This window comes from Canis lupus, chromosome 32, assembly GCF_048164855.1.
Source record: "Canis lupus baileyi chromosome 32, mCanLup2.hap1, whole genome shotgun sequence".
Taxonomy (NCBI): domain Eukaryota; kingdom Metazoa; phylum Chordata; class Mammalia; order Carnivora; family Canidae; genus Canis; species Canis lupus.
In genome coordinates this window covers 35,765,559-35,783,218 of record NC_132869.1, presented here as the reverse complement: position 1 = coordinate 35,783,218, position 17,660 = coordinate 35,765,559, and the positions used below count along the sequence as shown (strand labels likewise).

The window sequence follows — 17,660 nt, the reverse complement described above, 5'->3', positions numbered from 1 at the left end:
TAAAGGCGGCCCTGGGGGTGAAGGTCTGCTCCGCATATGGGGGCTCATGAATCTTTGGGGGTGGCAGCAGCAGCAAGAGCAGCTTGGGCGGTAAAGGTATTCACTGGGTTGGTTCCAGCCAGGAAACAAGAACAGATGACCAAGACCCAGGGTAGGAGGTAGACCTGACCTAGCAGGTGCGTAGGGTGACACACAAACTGAGTGCTTTACGGGAAACAAGACACACACACACACCCCAAGAGAGCCAGTCTGGTGGAAAGGACCCAGTCCAGCTCTAGCTTTTGAGGTCTAAACCTAAGTGCTATGTTCCTAGGGCTGAAATTGTGAGCTGGAACCTTCTGGGAAGACTGTGCGATCAAACCCCACAGACCTCAAACTGCCCCATTAGGATTCTCGGGGCTCCTTTTCTCCTTTTTTATTCTTTCTTTTTATGTAAGTATAGGTGATGTACATGTTCCATTAATCCCAGGTGTACAACATAGTGATTCGGCAAGTTTATAGGTTATGCTGTGCTCGCCAGCAACAGCATCGTGGAGGACTTACTAGAAATGTGGAATCCGTGTGGGCCTGTGGGGGGTCAGGATCTACATGTTAAAGATCCACCCCCACCCCACCCCTGCAGTTGTGCCACTCACCTCTTTTTATATAAATGCATGGTGTGGAGACGCAGGACACTTCCTCACCATCCCATCCCTCACCATCCCCTATTACAGTGTCAGTGGCTGTATTCCTTATGGGGTGTCTTTCATCCCCATGACTCCCACATTCCGCAGCTGGAAGCCTGTAACTCCCACTCCTCTTTCCTCCCCTTCCTTCCCCCCAGCCCACCCATTTTGCCCAGCCCCCCAGCCCCTCCCCTCTGGTAACCTTCCCTTTGTTCTCTGTATTTCTAGGTCTGATTCTGTTTTTGTTTGTTTATTCGTTTGTTTTGGTTTTTAGATTTTTTTAGGGTTTTTTTTTTTTTTTATTTTTCGCATATAAGTGAAATCACCCAGTATTTGTCTGTCTCTGTCCGGCTTATTTCACTTAGCTCATACCCTTCTAGGTCCATCCACGTTGTCACAAACTGGGCAGCTTTGCAAACCCTCATAGCCCAGGCTTTACCCAGACCACATAAAACAGAGTTTCTAGGGAAGGGGCCCGGGCAGGAGTAAGCTTGAAAGAATCCCCAAGTGTTTGTCTCTCGTGGGCAGCCACGTTTGAAAGGCACTGGTGTAAGCTAGGATGTTTACACAGCACTCCACACTGTCAAAGGGCTCCTCTCACTGACCTCCTTTGATTCCCACATCCCCCTCAGAGAGATCATGGGACCTGCCCAAGGTCCCTGGGGAACCAGTAGAGCCAAGACTCAAGCCACCCCAGCCACTGCACAGCACAGGGGGGAGCCCCCAGCCCCCTTAAGCTAGGAGCAGAGCATCAGCACAGATAATCGTGCAAAAATTCAGAAACATCTAAATCACACTACACTCACCTCTTTTTATATAAATGCATGGTGTGGAGACGCAGGACACTTTCTTCTCTGATTATGTTTTTCTTAGGCCGATAGAAGACTAAATTTGCTTTTCCTTTTTTTTTTTTTTTAATTTTTATTTATTTATGATAGTCACAGAGAGAGAGAGAGAGGCAGAGACACAGGCAGAGGGAGAAGCAGGCTCCATGCACTGGGAGCCCGATGTGGGATTCGATCCCTGGTCTCCAGGATTGCGCCCTGGGCCAAAGGCAGGCGCCAAACCGCTGCGCCACCCAGGGATCCCTAAATTTGCTTTTCCGTGACTGCCCCTAGGGTAGTGTCCAGTGGAGACGTGGGGAATCTCTGGAACAGGGAGTGGCTCTCCACTTTGGCTGCACGTGGCAATCACCTGGGAGCTTTAACTCCTTGCTCTTCAAAGTTTGGTCCCAGACCAACAGCAACAGCATCGTGGAGGACTTACTAGAAATGTGGAATCCGTGTGGGCCTGTGGGGGGTCAGGATCTACATGTTAAAGATCCACCCCCACCCCACCCCTGCAGTTGTGCAAACATTAAAATTCAAGAAGCACTGCTTTCAGACATGTTGATGCCAATTCTGATCGGATTTGCCCTGGAGGGCAAACTGGGCATCAGGATTCTTTTAAAACTCTCCAGAGTATTCTAATGAATTTCCAGGGATGGGGTGAGGACACCCGAGGCAGTCAGTGTGGTCTGCAGCAAGTACAACCGCTAGGAGATGATGAAGGGCGGCTCTGGGGCTACGCGCCTGCCCTCCACCTGCCCGTCACTTTTTTTGCCCAATATTTTGACATCTGGGGCCCTGTCTGCCCTCTGCCAAAGGTGTACAGATTCATTTCCGTCTGCTGCCCCACACCTCCCCCCTTCCCTCTCCTTGGGTTCCAGGGGTGGCCGAGTACCCCAACCCCCAGCCAAGTGTTCTTCTGCTCCAGGTCCCGTCCGGTGGTTCAGATCAATGCCAGCCTCCACTTTGAGCCGTCCAAGATCAACATCTTCCACAGGGATTGCAAACGCAGCGGCAGGGACGCCACCTGCCTGGCCGCCTTCCTCTGCTTCACACCCATTTTCCTGGCACCCCATTTCGAGAAGGACACAGTCGGTAAACCAGGCTCCTCCCTACTCTCCACCTCCTACCTCCTGCTGCCAGCCCCAGTCTCCCCTGTGGACTTTGGGATTGCTCTGCTTCAAAACCTGGGCTTTCACTGAAATGGTTTTCAAGTGCCAGGTCACCCCTTGAGCCACCTTGATGACCTAATTCCAAGGAGCCAAGAAGGAGATACCATGCCAGGGCGAGAGTGGCAGTCTGCAGCAGTGACCAACAAGGGAGAGGCCGGGGGAAGAAGGAAATAGTTGGGGTGCACAATTTGGATTCAGAACAGGGACCTGGAAGCAGCGAAGCAAAGAGGGGCATCCTGGATGCAGAGAATCTGAGTCCTGAGAGGGAGCAGGAACCAAGAGGGTCAGACAGACGAAGGCCCCAGGTGCAGTGGTCACCGTGCAGAGTGGGTATGCGTCTGCGGCAGGGCATTTCCTGCTGAGGACCATCACTTCCAGCCAAGGCGGCAGCCAGACACCTGCTCACGGCCGCCCTGGGCCCACTTGGCCCCACAAAGTAGTGGCTGCGGGTTCTGGGACCGCACTGGGCCCTGGGAAGCCAATTGGGATTTCTGAAAGCTTCTTAGCCAAGGAGCAGGGCCCACCAGAAGGATGGGGTGGGGTGGGGGAGAGGTCAGGGCCAGCCTGGGCAGCTGTGCTCCTCTTTCAACGTTTATCTGTAAAAGGAAAAAGGTCAAGAACCTGGCACACGCAGGCTGGCTGGGGCACAGGCGAGGAGATGAAGGCTTTCCTGGATTTAGTAAAAGATCAATCTCATTAAAGGCTGCAGGCCTTAAACCCCGGAACGGGGTCTTAGGTTTGAGAAGCTGCCAGCAGGGGCTCGTGGGGTGGGGACTGCCGCCTGCAGAGGCTCTGACCCAGGCCTGACAGGATCCCGGAGGCCAGGGCAAAACCTGGAAGGTGGAGAGAGAGCTGGGGGGTGTCCAGGACTCCAGCAGGGACTCAAAGGAGCGCAACAGCCTGGCCCCTCGTCCTGCCTCCTCTTCTACCTCGTTCATTTCTCCTGCGTTTCTTCCTTTTTCTCTTTCCCTTTGCTATCAGCCCCCCTCTTCATCCCACCTCCTTTCACCTCTCTTCTCCTTGGTTCCTTCTTTTTCTCCTTTCTCAGTGCTTCCCTTGATCCCTGCATGGGAGTTTCCCACCCACACCAGGCCTCCCGAGGGGAGAAGAGCAGCTCTGCCCGGGCCAGGCTAGAGGGCTTCCTGGAGGAGGCTGGCTTTCAGGAGGCTCTCTTAAAAGACAGGTGGAACTGTGGCTCCACCTCCATGGTTTTGCCCTCTCCCTCCTGCAGGCATCAGGTACAATGCTACCATGGATGAGAGGCGGTACACGCCGCGGGCCCACCTGGATGAGGGCGGCGACCGGTACACCAACAGAGCTGTCCTGCTCTCCTCCGGCCAGGAGCACTGTGAGCGGATCAGCTTCCATGTCCTGGTGAGCCTGACGCCCGGCAGCCCCGCCGGCAGGGACACAGCTCAGACAGGAAGGGGACACAGAGCTGGAGGAGGGGCTGCCACGGGGGAGGCAGAGAGCTCAGCTGGCGCCAGGCCGGTTCCAAGCCCCCAGCAGGCCTCGGGAGGCGAGCCAGTGTGCGGTGTCCTGGACCTTGGCCGCCCCATATTCATGCCCTGGAACAAAGGCCACTAGAACATACTGCCTGTCACCTTGTGGTACCCTCTGCGAAATCCCTTCTTCCCCCAACCTCTCTGACGCCCTTTGTGTCTTTAGCGGGGGAGGAAATCTGGGGAGGAAGGTGGGCTCCGTGAGGTTGCACAGAGGGAACAGGGGTCAGCCTGCAAAGACCGTGGCTGGAGGGAATGGAAGCAGGCATTGGCTGAAGATGAGGACCAGGCAAGATGGGCCCATGGTGGGGGCGGACAGGGAGGAGGAACCCAGAGTGGGCAGCCTGGGAGAGGTAGAGAACCCACAGTGGCCCGGTGTCTGGTTTTGCAAATAAGGAAGAAGATGAAGAGTCGGCCCCATAGAAGCTCCAGATCCCTATGCCACCGCTCCAGCCTTGGAGACGCAAGCAGGGGGCACTCAGAGCCCACCTGACCCCTGTAGTTCAAAGGCCAGAAGTCAGAAAGATGAGCAGATGTGGGAAGTCCTCACGTCTGTTAACATGTGGTCGCCTCTGATGGTTGGTGTACTGATTCTCAAGGTGTGGTCCCCCGGACCAGCAGCAGCCCCGGCACAGGGGACCTTGTTAGCAACACAGGTGTTCAAGCCCCAGGCCAGACCCACCGAATCCGAGATTCTGGAGGTGGGCTCAGGCCTCAGTGCGTCGCTGGGCCCGCCTGGGGATTCTGATGCGAGCCCAAGCTGGGGAGAGCCACGGCCTGGATACAGAGAAGCCAGTGGCATCAGGATTTGGGTTCCACCTGGGAGACTTTGTAGGCATCTCTAAGCGTCCCCTTCTTGACCATCTACACCTGGGCGCATCGGAACAGCCTGTTTTATCCACACATTTGTTCATTCATTGAGTCCTCACACTCCTGAAGCCGTGTCACGGCGCTGGGGCTGTGCCAGGAGCTTCTGAAGGAGGGGGTGAGACCAGCATACAGAGGCCATTGGAATTGGCCAGGGTGTGCACACGGGGTAGGGGGCACCTGGCTCCCCGGAGGCCGAGGCACTAGGGGTCGGGTGCCAGGCCTTGAAGGCTCAGCGGGAGGAGGGCCTGCTGCACCTCCCGCCACCTGGCACGCTCCTCTACCCTGGACTCATCCTGAGGCCGACGGGGAGGCTGCCCTCCCGCCTCAGGGAGCAGAAGTTTTCTCAGCGTCCTGGCCCAGGAACAGGTGCTCCACGCACCCTCACCCCGTCCCATCTCCTCCTCAGGACACTGCCGACTACGTGAAGCCGGTGACCTTCTGGGTGGAGTACTCCCTGGAGGACCCCGGCCACGGCCCGGTGCTGGACGACGGCTGGCCCACCACCCTCCGAGTCTCGGTACATCCCGGGGGCACACGACCCAGGCGCTCAGTACCCTCAGCCCCCACCCGCTCCCCGAAGCCCAGATCCAGAGTGCACCCCCGAGTCCCCTGCAGCACCCTCCCCTCTCCTGCCCTTCGAACCCACAGCACGACCCCTTCCCTCCTCCTTTGTCAACGAGGTCAAGGACCCACCCGCCTGTCTGGCCAGCATAGGGTGAGCCCTGGACGGGTCCTGGAGGATCACAGATCCAGAAACGCCCATGGGTCTCAACCACCCGCCTCCCCCATGGACGGGTGAGGGCCCTGGAGGCCAGAGCCTGCTCTGCAGCTCTGCTCCAGCCTCTCGACCACGGGCCCCAATCCCCGGCTCTGGGATCGTCAGAACTTTCTGGTATCGAACACTCATGTGCTCCTCCCGCCTACAGCCCCACTCGAAGGAAAGAGCACGGCTTAGTTCTGTCCGAACTGTGCAGGGGGAGCAGGTGAAGTTTGTGAACCGTTCCTGGACTTTAAGGAGCAGCACGGCTCCTGGAGATCCCCTCTGCTCCCATCCACCCCCCACCCCGCCTTCCCTGACACCATCCCCCCTCCGACTCCACCACCCAGCCCTCCTCGACCCTCACCTCTTCCCTCTTTTCTCCTGCTTCTGCATCACAAACATATCAGAGAGGTTGTCGAATGTTCGAGAAGGGGTGGGGAGCGGACTGGCAAAGCCAGAGTCCTCGGTGAGCCGGTGCGCTGCGTCCCCCCTGTTTTCCCCACCGCCGTAATTACAGAGCCACGACAGCAAACCCGTGGGAAGCTGCCACTCGGTCTACGAGCGAGCGTGTCGAAGCCCATGATTCGGATTAACGCGCGGGGCTGGCTCTGCCCAACGCTGCTGGAAGCTGTGCCAGCCGGCAGGAGGGCCGTAGGCAGGACCAAGACGGCAGTGAGCTCAGAGGAGCCGTAACTGAGCAATCAGATGCTCATGCCAGGGCGGGAGGGCTTCCTGGAGAGGGTGACTTTCGGTTGGACCTCAAGGAATAGGCCAGGCCCAGCTCTGCGGGCGTGGGCAGAGTGGCCTTTTACTCCAGGGGCGTTGACGTTGTAAGTAAGGGATAGAAGTGAGAAGGGCAGGCTGAAGGGATGCGTGAAGAGAACATTCAGGAGGAAGAACCTGCATCATATTATTGAGAGCTGCAAGGAACAGCTAAATTTCTAAAATCCTATTAATCTGGATTTCTAGCGAATTAGAAACATTCTGCCCAGCGCTCGTTGACAGATTCCTTTTTTTTTTTTTTTTTTTTTTTATTTACTTACTCATGAGAGACATAGAGAGGCAGAGACCTAGGCAGAGGGAGAAGCAGGCTCCATACAGGGAGCCCGACACGGGACTTGATCCCGGGACCCTGGGGTCACGCCCTGGGCCCAAGGCAGGCGCTAAACCACTGAGCCACCCAGGGATCCCCCTCGTCGACAGATTCCTATGTAGCTGCTCAAGCGCTGCGGTATCTCACCTCCAGGGGGAATGAGTTGTTCCGTATAATTGAGTGCAGCAGTTGTTTATCACATTAATTATTCCTTTTAATCAACCGGATGGAAATGTTTCTGAAGGTTATAGTACAGTTTTCATCCCCTTTTTTTTTAAAGGTTTTATTTATTAGAGAGAGAGAAAGAGAGAGAGAGCACGAGCCAGGGGAGCAGGAGAGGCAGGAGAAGCAGGCTCGCCGCTGAGCAGGGAGCCCTTATGGGGCTCCATCCCAGGACCCCGGGATCATGACCTGAGCTGAAGGCAGATGCTTAACTGACTGAGCCGCCCAGGCACCCCTAATGCAGGGGTTTTTTTTTAAAAGATTTTGCTTGTTTATTCATGAGAGACAGAGAGAGAGAGAGAGGCAGAGACACAGGCAGATGGAGAAGCAGGCTCCATGCAGGAAGACTGATGTGGGACTCGATCCCGGATCCTGGGATCACATCCTGGGCCAAAGGTGGACGCTCAACTGCTGAGCCACCCCGGAGTCCCAGTTTTCTCCCTTTTTAAGCAGGAGGCTGGGTGGGGGTGGGGTATCTTATCAGAGACTCGCAGTCGCGGGGGAACATGGGTGCTGGGGTTCAGTGAAGCCCTTCGGGGCCACCATGGGCCTTCCCACTATGTCCCTTCGCCGGAAGGCCTCACTCCATCCGCTCTGGCTGCGCTGCTTCTCTGGGGGCTGCCGCGTGCCTGCTTCCAGCTGCAAATCGGCCAAGCGATGGGGAAGCCATGGGCCGCGTGGGGATCTCATGAGACTGAGGAGTTCCCCTTCGAGAAGAGTCCATGGATTTCAGATCTGTGAGGGCTTCTTCCCCCTGCCCTGGCTTTTGGCTATGTCCTCGGGAGGGACAGTTGTACTCCTCAGCTCCAGACCCGAACACCCAACCGCTTGCTGACCACTTTGCCCTGGAAAGACCACAAGTGCTTCAAAGTCATGGTGCCCCAGAACTGACTCAACATAACCCTTGTATTTCCAAATGGATGGTGCTGCCACCCTTCCAGATGCTAAGGAAGGAACCTGTCCAATGTCCTGGGCCTTGGGCCCTGTAGCTCTGATGAACTCCAGGTCCTAGGGACCCCACCGCTGGTGCGCCCCTAACCTGTTGTCTGCTCTCCACACCCAGGACCCTTCCAATGCCATCATCATCTCTTGCAGCCTCCTCAGTGGGCTCCCTGACTCTAGCCTTGATCCCTCCAGTTCACGCACCCACAGCAGCCACAGGGAGCCTTCAGTATGCAGGGCTGATAGGATATTCCCCTGTCTGCAGCAGTCAGTGCTTCCCATCAGCTCCAAGGCACTCCCCAAGGCTCTGTAAGAACCCACCCCACCCATCTCTCCATCCTCTCCACCCCAAAATACAGCAACACTTAGACCACCCATCATTTCCCAAACTCGCCATGCTGCTTCATGCCTCAGGACCTTTGCACAGGCTCATCCTTCCGTTCGACTTCCCTGTTCCTCTGGTCACGCAGCTAACGTGGTCATCCTTCAGAACTCCGACCTACGACTGTCTCTTCCCTGAAGGCTTCTCTGACCACGTACAGGCCAAAGTGACTGTTTCCTCCCTCTGCCTCTCCTATTCCTCATACAGATTTCTAAGATTTTTTTGCACATTTCACACTCTGATTATTTATTCGCGTACCAATCTTCCCCATGAGCTGAGAGCAGAAGCTATGTCTTCCTCCTCCGGCACCCCCACTACCTAAGACCTTGCCCCCAGCACAGCTGATCTGTAAACGTGGACTGCAATCGCCCTGCTGGGGGGTGGCTACCAGCTGAAGGAGGAAGAGAGTTGAGAACTGAAAGGGACCCGGGAGAAGCTGAGTTTTAACCATGTTTTAAAGAAGGGAGTTTTCTCTGCAAAAGCATGAGGAACAGCAGGGTGGTGTCTGTGAGGAGGGCAGAGAAGACAAAGCCCATGTCTAGGATGGTGTGCTGAGGGGGTGAGGGATGGCCGGCAGCAGAGGGGCCACCCAGCCACCCCTCCCTGGCTTTCCCTGGCCCAGGTGCCCTTCTGGAACGGCTGCAACGAGGACGAGCACTGTGTCCCTGACCTCCTGCTGGATGCCCGCAGTGACCTGCCCACAGCCATGTGAGTCGGCTCCTCCCTGCCCCCACCCTGACTCCTTTCCCTCTCTGCTAGTAGATCTGGGGCTCCCAGGGCCCCCGATTACTTCCTGCAGGTCGTTCTTATAGGCAGCATGGATCAAATACTGAACTTGGACCCTGGGTCTAGCCCAGGCTCTGCCTCTTTATCCCTGTGTGACTTCGGGCATGTCTGGGCCTTTCCTTTCTGGGCCTCAGTTACTTCCTCTGCAAAATGAAAAGGACTCATCTATCCAACCTCCTCAAATTTTGCTTAGGAAAAGGAATCCTTTCTTTGGAGTCTTTAGTACCAAACAGATGAAAGGTGGAGACCAGGACCTGTGATCCTGGATGCTCATCCCCCAAGCCCCCAGCTGGGTGACCTGTACAGCCCATTGTGGACTGCTTGAGCTCAAGGCGAAGGAGGCTAGCAGAGGATTAGCAGGGTGCCCATGAGCTCCCTGATCCCAGAAGGAAGAAAAAAAAAAAGTAGCACACAAGGAAAAATCATGAAAAATGTTCTATTTTCAGTTTACATCATTTATTTTCAAATAATCCATGCTCTACTTTTACCCAACCGTGAGGTGATTAGATAGAAGACGTATACAATAAATAGAAATAGCACATGCAAACTGTGTAGAAGGGTGGAGAAGCGAATGGTCAAGCCATCTAGGCTACTCATCAAGATTGTCTCTGCGTTGAGCCCTGAGCTTCCTGGTAGCCAGAGCCAAAAGGGAAACATGCTGAGTAGAGAGGTGACACATGAGTAGTGAGATCTGGCCCTGCACACCCCCTGCCCCCCCGTTCCACCTGCCTGGCCCCTCGGGGCCTCTGTCCCGCAGGGAGTACTGCCAGCGAGTGCTGAGGAAGCCCGTGCAGGACTGCTCCACATACACCCTGTCCTTTGACACCACGGTTTTCATCATCGAGAGCACTCGCCGAAGGGTCGCAGTGGAGGCCATGCTGGAGAACAGGGGCGAGAATGCCTATAGCACCGTCCTAAATATTTCGCAGTCAACCAACCTGCAGTTTGCCAGCTTGATCCAGAAGGTAAGACCTTGGTGACCTGCCGGGCCTGCCTGAGTCCAGCCAAGGGCCTGGCTGGCTGCGCAGTAAAATCACCCTGGGAGGAGGGGGTTACAAATACCCGCAGCCAGGCTTCTCCTCGAGGTTCCAGTGGATCTGGTGCCAGGTGGGGCCTGCAGCAGGAGCCTTTCAGGTGGCCTGGGTAACGTCAGTGTGCAGCCAGGGTGCAGAACCACCGGTAGAGGAGGGCCTGAGCCCTTCAGGATTGTGGGGAGGAATGTCCTTCAGCCTGTTAGGGACACAGACGAGTAGGCGTGCACACACACACACACACACACACACACACACACCCCACGTGTGCGCACCAGCTCGTTCACACCCTCTGCCTACAGTTCATCCTTCAGACTTTCTCGAAAGGGCCCTTCTAACAAGATCCAGGAAAGGTTATTCCCCACTTTAAAATTTCCTATCATGCCCTGTTGCTCTCACAACAAATTCCAGACTGTTGTGGTGTTCAAGGCCCGTCCTGATGCCCCGTCCATCACCTGCCCCCTGTGCCCTCACCCCTGCACCCTCAGCCCCCCCCAGCCACAGCTGTTTCCCAGCACCCCGGCCTTCGCATTGAGGCCCTTCCCACCAAGGTCCCTCCTGTCCGGCAAACTCCTGTGCCGTCTTGGTTCCCATCTTACAGAGGAGGAGACTGAGGCACAGAGAGGTGCGAAGGGGCCTACGAGCGGCAGAGTGGGGTTCCTACTCAGCGGCTGCTTCCTGAGCCAGCACTTCATGGCAGTTAGGCCTCATGTCACGTGCTCTGCAGTGGCCTCCTGAAGCCCCAGCAGGCCGCACAGGCTCCTCCAGCCCCACGCAGCACGCCCCCCACCCAGCACAGCCCTATGTGTGCTCCAAGAAAACACAGTGCCTCATGCTGGCCTGTTGTAACCCCGAAACCCGCGGGGCACAAGCACGGAGAAGCCCCTAAGACACGGTGATTGAGTAAACCCAGGACATCGCCGTCATGTGTGGGTGCTGGAGGTTCCCAGGTCCTTGCAGACACCGTCTCCACCCTCAGGGATCTCAGAGCATCAACACGGAGCCCAGAGTGCAGGGTGGCACGGGTGCAGGGGCCCCTCTGTCCTCACGTGCCCCGCAGAACTGCCACCAGGCCTTCCCTCTAGCAGGCCCAGGGCTGGGCCCCACCACCAAGCTCCCCACAGCCCTGAGTGAAGATGCGGAGCCCATGTGATGTTTGCATCTAGATTGTTTTTTTTTTTTAATTTTTAAAAGATTTTTATGTATTTATTCATGAGAAACACAGAGAGAGAGGCAGAGACACAGGCAGAGGGAGAAGCAGGCTCCCTGCGGGAAGCCTGATGTGGAACTAGATCCCCGGACCCTGAGATCATGCCCTGAGTTGAAGGCAGATGCCACCCAAGTGCCCCTGAATTGGGGTGTTTAAGGGAAACCGAACCCCAAGCCTACATCCACCTTTCACTGCTTCCTTGGCCCAGACTTTACAGTGCTGAGCCTGTTCATAAGCCCAGGGGCAGGAATCCTGAGATTTCATCTCTGTGGCACAGAAGGGCTTTGGGAACTGAGGGAGGCAAAGAGAAGAGGACAGTGTGTTCCATAAAGTGCTGCACACACACACACACACACACACACACGGCAGGTGGTGCAGAGGGGTAACGGGCAGCTTGGCTCCTTCACAGGATGCCGCCCATTCAGCCCCAGCCCAGGAGCTGCTCCCAGCTGGGAGATGAGAACTCCTCTCTCCAGTTTGCCCCTCTGCACCCCATCTGTCCAAGGGGAGCTCTAGTGGAGGAAGCAGCCCCCCAGCCAGATACAAATGCATTAGTCTGATCACGTGCACTTTGTACACACACGCGCACACACACGCGGAAGCATCCGGACCTACCTGTATCTCCGAGGAAATGCACGTGTTCCTCACGCACGCAGCCGGGCACAGGTGCACACACGTGCCTTCATGCAGACCCACACGTGCAGAGTCGACGCAGACCTGCCTTTCCATCCACACGGGCACGTGCATGCCCAACGAGACACACAGGCATGTGGCCAGCCAGCGCCCAAGGGTGCAGAGCGCATTAGGGACAGAGCTTCATCCTACTGAGTGATTACGCTGTTCTGGGTGTTGCCAGGCACCGCGTCACAGGCATTGTGCCACCTAATGCTCACAGCAACTAAAGGAGGTCGGCACTCCCATCCCCATTTCACAGATAAGCCAGATGAAACCCAGGCCGATGCCGCGTAGGCACCCAGCAGCGGCAAGCTGAGTGCTGTGTGACAGTCCCTCCCTAGGTCCGGTGCGGAGCGGCCCCGGGCCAGCCCAGCGGAGCCCCAGCTCGGAGCCACGCCACCCCTGTCTCCAGGGCCCCTGTGGTCCCAGCTCCCTTGCGAGGGCCCGTGCTACAGTGTCAGTACAGGTGGCAGGGACGGCACAGGTGGCCCCCAGACCTGGGTCCCTGGTCCACCAACTGCTGCCCCCGGTGCCCCCCTCCCGCCCCCAGGACGACTCAGACGGCAGCATCGAGTGCGTGAACGAGGAGAGGAGACTCCACAAGAAAGTCTGCAATGTCAGCTACCCCTTCTTCCGGGCCAAGGCCAAGGTTGAGGCTGGGGACGGTGTTTGGGCGGGACCAGGGTGGATCCTGGGAGGCACTGGGGATGCCAGAGAAATGGAAGTGAACAGAGGGGAGACGGAGGAGGGATGGAGAAGCCTGCACATGGCTTTGAAGTATCTTAGTTTTCTCTCCCGGGAAATGGCATTCAGATGACCCAAGGCGCCTGCCCACCTCCAGAGAGCATCCAGGCCCCTTCACCGGTGGAGGGGAGGGTACCCGGGGGGGGCACCCCTCCCACCCACCCACCGCTCTCCCACCACCTCTTGGCCAATTATCCCTGCTGCCCTTTATCCTAACACATTTTTTCCAAGTCTGGCCTCCGTCATCCTGCTGAGTGCAGGGGGAGAGATTGGGAGAAACATGACCATTCCGTGAGCGCTCATCACGTGCTTCAAAGTGCAAGTGGAAAGTGGGTAGAAGGTGTGAGGGGAGAAGCTAATTCTCCAGGAAGGAGAATCTCCAAAGCCCAGACTCCAGGTCGTGGGCCCTAGGCCCATCACCGCTGGGCAGTGGGCAGCCACTGAAGGTTCTGGAGCAAGAGAAGACCCTACTGAGACCAGGCTGCTTGGAGAGCAGGGATCGGACAGACAGAGGGGGGCTTGAGGCAAGAGCCAGTCAGAGCAGCAGCGTGTTCCCAGGACCAGGGTGTGCAAGGCTGGGGGAAGGGAGAGGGGGACGAGAGCAGGGGCGGGGAGAGGTGGGCTGGCCATGCCCAGACGCACACCCAGCCCCCCCCACCAGCCTCCCAGGCGCTCCAGCCCCCCAGAACCCTGCCACTGGACCTCTTCCTTGCAGGTGGCTTTCCGGCTAGATTTTGAGTTCAGCAAATCCGTCTTCCTGCACCATCTGGAGATCCGGCTCACCGCTGGCAGGTCAGGGCCTCGCCTTCTCCTTCTCCCCAACCTTCCCCCCACCCCTGCTCGCTGCTTCTCCCACCTTGCTCTGCTGCTAGCAACTGCACCCCCCTGCGCCCAGTGGAATCACCACCAGGCCATCCCTCCCTGCCCCAACCCGGGACGGTCCCCCCCATTAGTCCCCAAGTGTGCATGCACCTGCTGCATTTCTGTGGCAGCTCAGATATGAATAATAATACCCTTACCTTTATTTTTAAATGATTTTATTTATTTATTCATAAGAGACACACAAAGACACAGGCAGAGGGAGAAGCAGGCTCCATGCAGGGAGCCTGATGTAGGACTCGATCCCGGGACCCCAGGATCACGTTCTGAGCCGAGCGCAGATGCTCAACCGTTGAGCCACCCGGGCGTCCCATACCCTTACCTTTAAATAGCGATTTCTATGGCACCTATTTTTACAACCTCCAGTTCTAGAGCACCGTGGATAAATGGTCAGGCCTCACAGCAGCCCCTGAAGATAGGCAAAGCAGGGCTTATCCTCACAGAGTAGGGGAAGGAAGGTCTTTTCATTTTTTAAAAAACTTTTATGTATTTATTCATGAGAGACACACAGAGAGGCAGAGACAGAGGGGGAAGCAGGCTCCCTGCAGGGACCCTGATGCGGGACTCGATCCCAGGACCCCGGGACCACGCCCTGAGGTAAAGGCGGACGCTCAACCACTGAGCCACCCAGGTGCCCCAAGGAAGGTCTTCTAAAATGGAAAAATGTCCTAGAAGAGAGAAGTCCGGGCAGAAAGAACACTGGAGAAGGAGGAGAGGAGCCAGTGCTTTGCTCCCAGTTGCACTATTTACACGCTGTGTGTCGGTGGGAAGTTGACCCAACCTTTCTGAGCCATCCTTTTCTCACCTGTACGCTGGGAGGTGGGGGGAGCAAGCCCCGCTCTGCCCGGATGAAGGCGCTGCAGTGAGGCCGTCCAGGGTGCGGGCTCAGCTGCGGGAGCCGCTGACCGCTCCACGTGGCTCTCCTTGCAGTGACAGTGATGAGGAGGAGAGCACCAAGGAAGACAACACGGCCCTCCTGCGCTTCCACCTCAAATATGAGGCTGATGTCCTCTTCACCAGGTGGGCAGGGGGGTGCCCAGGACCCCAGGCTGGGGGATGCCCAAGAGAAGTGAGGCCTAATATACAGCTCCCTATGGGGGGCTCTAATAGGACCCGAGGTCTCAAGGGCCGGGCTCCAGTGTCCAGTGACTATGACACGGAGCTGGTGTGTCCCTGAGGGGTCTGGGAGTGCAGCCCCAGCCATGCAGGGCGGGTGGTATCAAAATAGCCGCAGGGGAGACACAGACTTGGCCTCCAGGGCACTCCCGCCAGGGACAAAGAGGGAGGCCCAGGGCCCCCCTGGGAGGTGTCCGCCCCCAGGGCAGGCAATCGGTGGGGGTGTGGTCGGAGAGGATTTTAAAATAGTAATATTTTACTATTAGTAAAATAGTAAAATACTATTTTACTATTTAATATCTTACTAAATAATACTATTTTACTGTTTAATACCCTACTAAAAGTCCATCTGCTTTTCATTATCACCACCTTGCACCAGCAGCTCTATACAGTGAAAGTGAGAAAATGCTTCTCCCCTCGAGGCAAACTGCTCCCACCTCCCCTCCCCATCCTGGGCCGCTGACCCCCAGCCTGTCCCCTGGGGGCTCCCAGGCGGTTGGAGGAGGCAGGGCAGCAACCACACAGAAAGCCAGCTCAGGCCTTCCCATGCCACGGCTGGGGGCAAGTTCATGCACCAAAGAGACCATGTCCCTGGGCAGAGGGGCCGGGGCAGGGCTAGCAAACAACAGGCTCTCTGGTCCCTGCCCGTCGCTACTTGATCTCAGCTGTAATCCTGCGGAGGCTCCGAATCCTCCCTGACACAGCCCTCCTGTCCGTGCACACAGGAGGAAAGCTCTTTTTTGTGGTCTAGGGGAGCCAGGCACATGCCCACACCCTCTTAAATGCACTTACCCAACTGGCCAAGGCCGACTTGGGCTCACGGCGGCCCTGTCCTCTGTCCTCGCAGGAGCAGCAGCCTGAGCCACTACGAGGTCAAGCCCAACAGCTCACTGGAGATGTATGATGGCATCGGGCCTCCCTTCAGCTGCGTCTTCAAGGTAAGGTTGGCAGAGGGGACAAGAGCCGAGGAGCCCCCATTTGGGAGGGGAGGAGTCTGAAGTCATTGCTAGTGCCTGGGGTTCGGCCCCGGCCCTGCTTGCTACCCACTCACTGTGTGATTTTAGGCAAGTTCCTTCTCCTCTCTGAGGCTTTCAGTCCTCATCTAGAAAATAATGGGGGACACCTGGAGGGCACAGTGGGTAAGCATCCCACTCTTGGTTTACACTCAGGCCACAACCTCAAGGTCGTGAGATCTAGCCCTGCATCAGGCTCTGTGGTCAGCGGGGAGTCTGCTTGAGGTTCTCTCTCTCTTTCCCTCTGCCCCTCTCCCCCTACTCAAATAAAAATCAATAAATCTTACAAAAAATAAAAGAAAAGGGCAGCCTGGGTGGCTCAGCGGCGTAGCACCGCCTTCAGCCCAGGATGTGATCCTGGAGACCCGGGATCGAGTCCCGCGCCGGGCTCCCTGCATGGAGCCTGCTTCTCCCTCTGCCTGTGTCTCTGCCTCTCTCTCTCTTTCTCTGTGTGTGTGTCTTCCATGAATAAATAAATAAATAAATAAATAAATAAATAAATAAATAAATCTTTTTTAAAAAAGAGAGAGAAGAAAAGTAAAAAGAAAAAAGAGCTGGACTGAGAGATGTATCAGTGAAGTTTAGGTGTGGCTGCATAGAATTTAAAAAATATAAAAAATGGTGGTCTAAATGGGCCAGGGTCTGTTCTTTCCGTAAAAGAAGTCCACGCTGGCAGCTTCACAAAGTCATTCAGGATTGGGTCTTCCATCCTTTGCACCATCCTCGACGCGTGGCTCCCAGCCTCTCAAGTTCACCTCATGGTCCAAAAGAGCTGCAGCTCCAGCCATCACGTTCTCATCCCGGGAAGGAGGAAGCAGAGAAGAGCAAGCCCCTCCCTGCTAAAGAAGCTCCTTGGCAGTTCCTCAGTCTACCAGTTACCTCGGGAGGCTGGGAAACGTGGCTTTCCCCTCTGTCTCCGTGCAAGGAAGGAGCGAGAAGGAGAATGAGGAGGCAGTCGAGCAGTCCGCCCCGTGGGTCGCACCGGCTCCTGCCCCCTGAACCCTGCGTGAGAGCTGGGGGCAGGCTGACGCTGGGAACTGCGCTTCAGACACAGTGCAGTTGGGAGGCTGGTCCAGCAGGGGTTTAGCCACTGCCAGAGGCCACACAGCTCGGACACGGTCGCGGTCCTGGGCATGTCGCGGCCCCTCTGATTCCAGAGCCCTGCTGCTCCGACACCAGACGGGTCACAGCTAGAATGTGCACCCCCACTTGCTCGCCAGTTAGAGCCTTCATTAATTCATGATTCTCCCTCATGATCAACTCATTGCTCTCAGCATCTCCGCCCTGACCGCAGCCCAAGGTGGTTCAGCCAAGGGAAAATGACGTGACCTTGCTCCCCAGCCTCATGGCTCCACTGGCTTGTCCTCAACCTCCAGGAACTCGGCCCCTTCAGCACTTTCATGCAACTTTGTCCGTGCGGCCCACCCCCCACGCACCCCCGCCCCACTGTGATTCCACAGAGCTTTAGAGCTCCTACAAGAAATATGCCCCCAGGGGGCACGAAGGGGCCTGCTTCCCAGGCCTGGCTGTGGGGATCACCCCCATGGACCTCATCCTCCCCCTCCCGACCACCCCCCCCTCCCGCAGCTGCTGGGAGTACTGACTCCTCCCCTCTCTGGCCACAGATCCAAAACTTGGGCTTGTTCCCCATCCATGGGGTGATGATGAAGATCACCGTCCCCATCGCCACCAGGGGGGGCAACCGCCTGCTGATGCTGAGGGACTTCCTCACTGACCAGGTACCAGGGCCCTAGGGAACCTGCTTAAGGGA

The 17,660-nt window shown here is 56.7% G+C and overlaps 1 protein-coding gene across 3 annotated transcripts in view; it reads left to right on the top strand.

The window, feature by feature from the left end:
- The window catches only part of ITGA11 (integrin subunit alpha 11), a 114,208-nt gene that overhangs the window by 88,655 nt on the left and 7,893 nt on the right, over positions 1-17,660 (top strand). For all 3 annotated transcript variants that reach the window (XM_072809366.1, XM_072809368.1, XM_072809367.1), the window contains 10 exons: positions 2,421-2,587; positions 3,896-4,038; positions 5,443-5,553; positions 9,058-9,143; positions 9,979-10,186; positions 12,688-12,786; positions 13,597-13,673; positions 14,691-14,780; positions 15,724-15,814; positions 17,515-17,628. In XM_072809366.1, the coding sequence (XP_072665467.1) occupies positions 2,421-2,587; positions 3,896-4,038; positions 5,443-5,553; positions 9,058-9,143; positions 9,979-10,186; positions 12,688-12,786; positions 13,597-13,673; positions 14,691-14,780; positions 15,724-15,814; positions 17,515-17,628 (1,186 nt within the window). The remainder of the gene's footprint in view (positions 1-2,420; positions 2,588-3,895; positions 4,039-5,442; positions 5,554-9,057; positions 9,144-9,978; positions 10,187-12,687; positions 12,787-13,596; positions 13,674-14,690; positions 14,781-15,723; positions 15,815-17,514; positions 17,629-17,660) is intronic.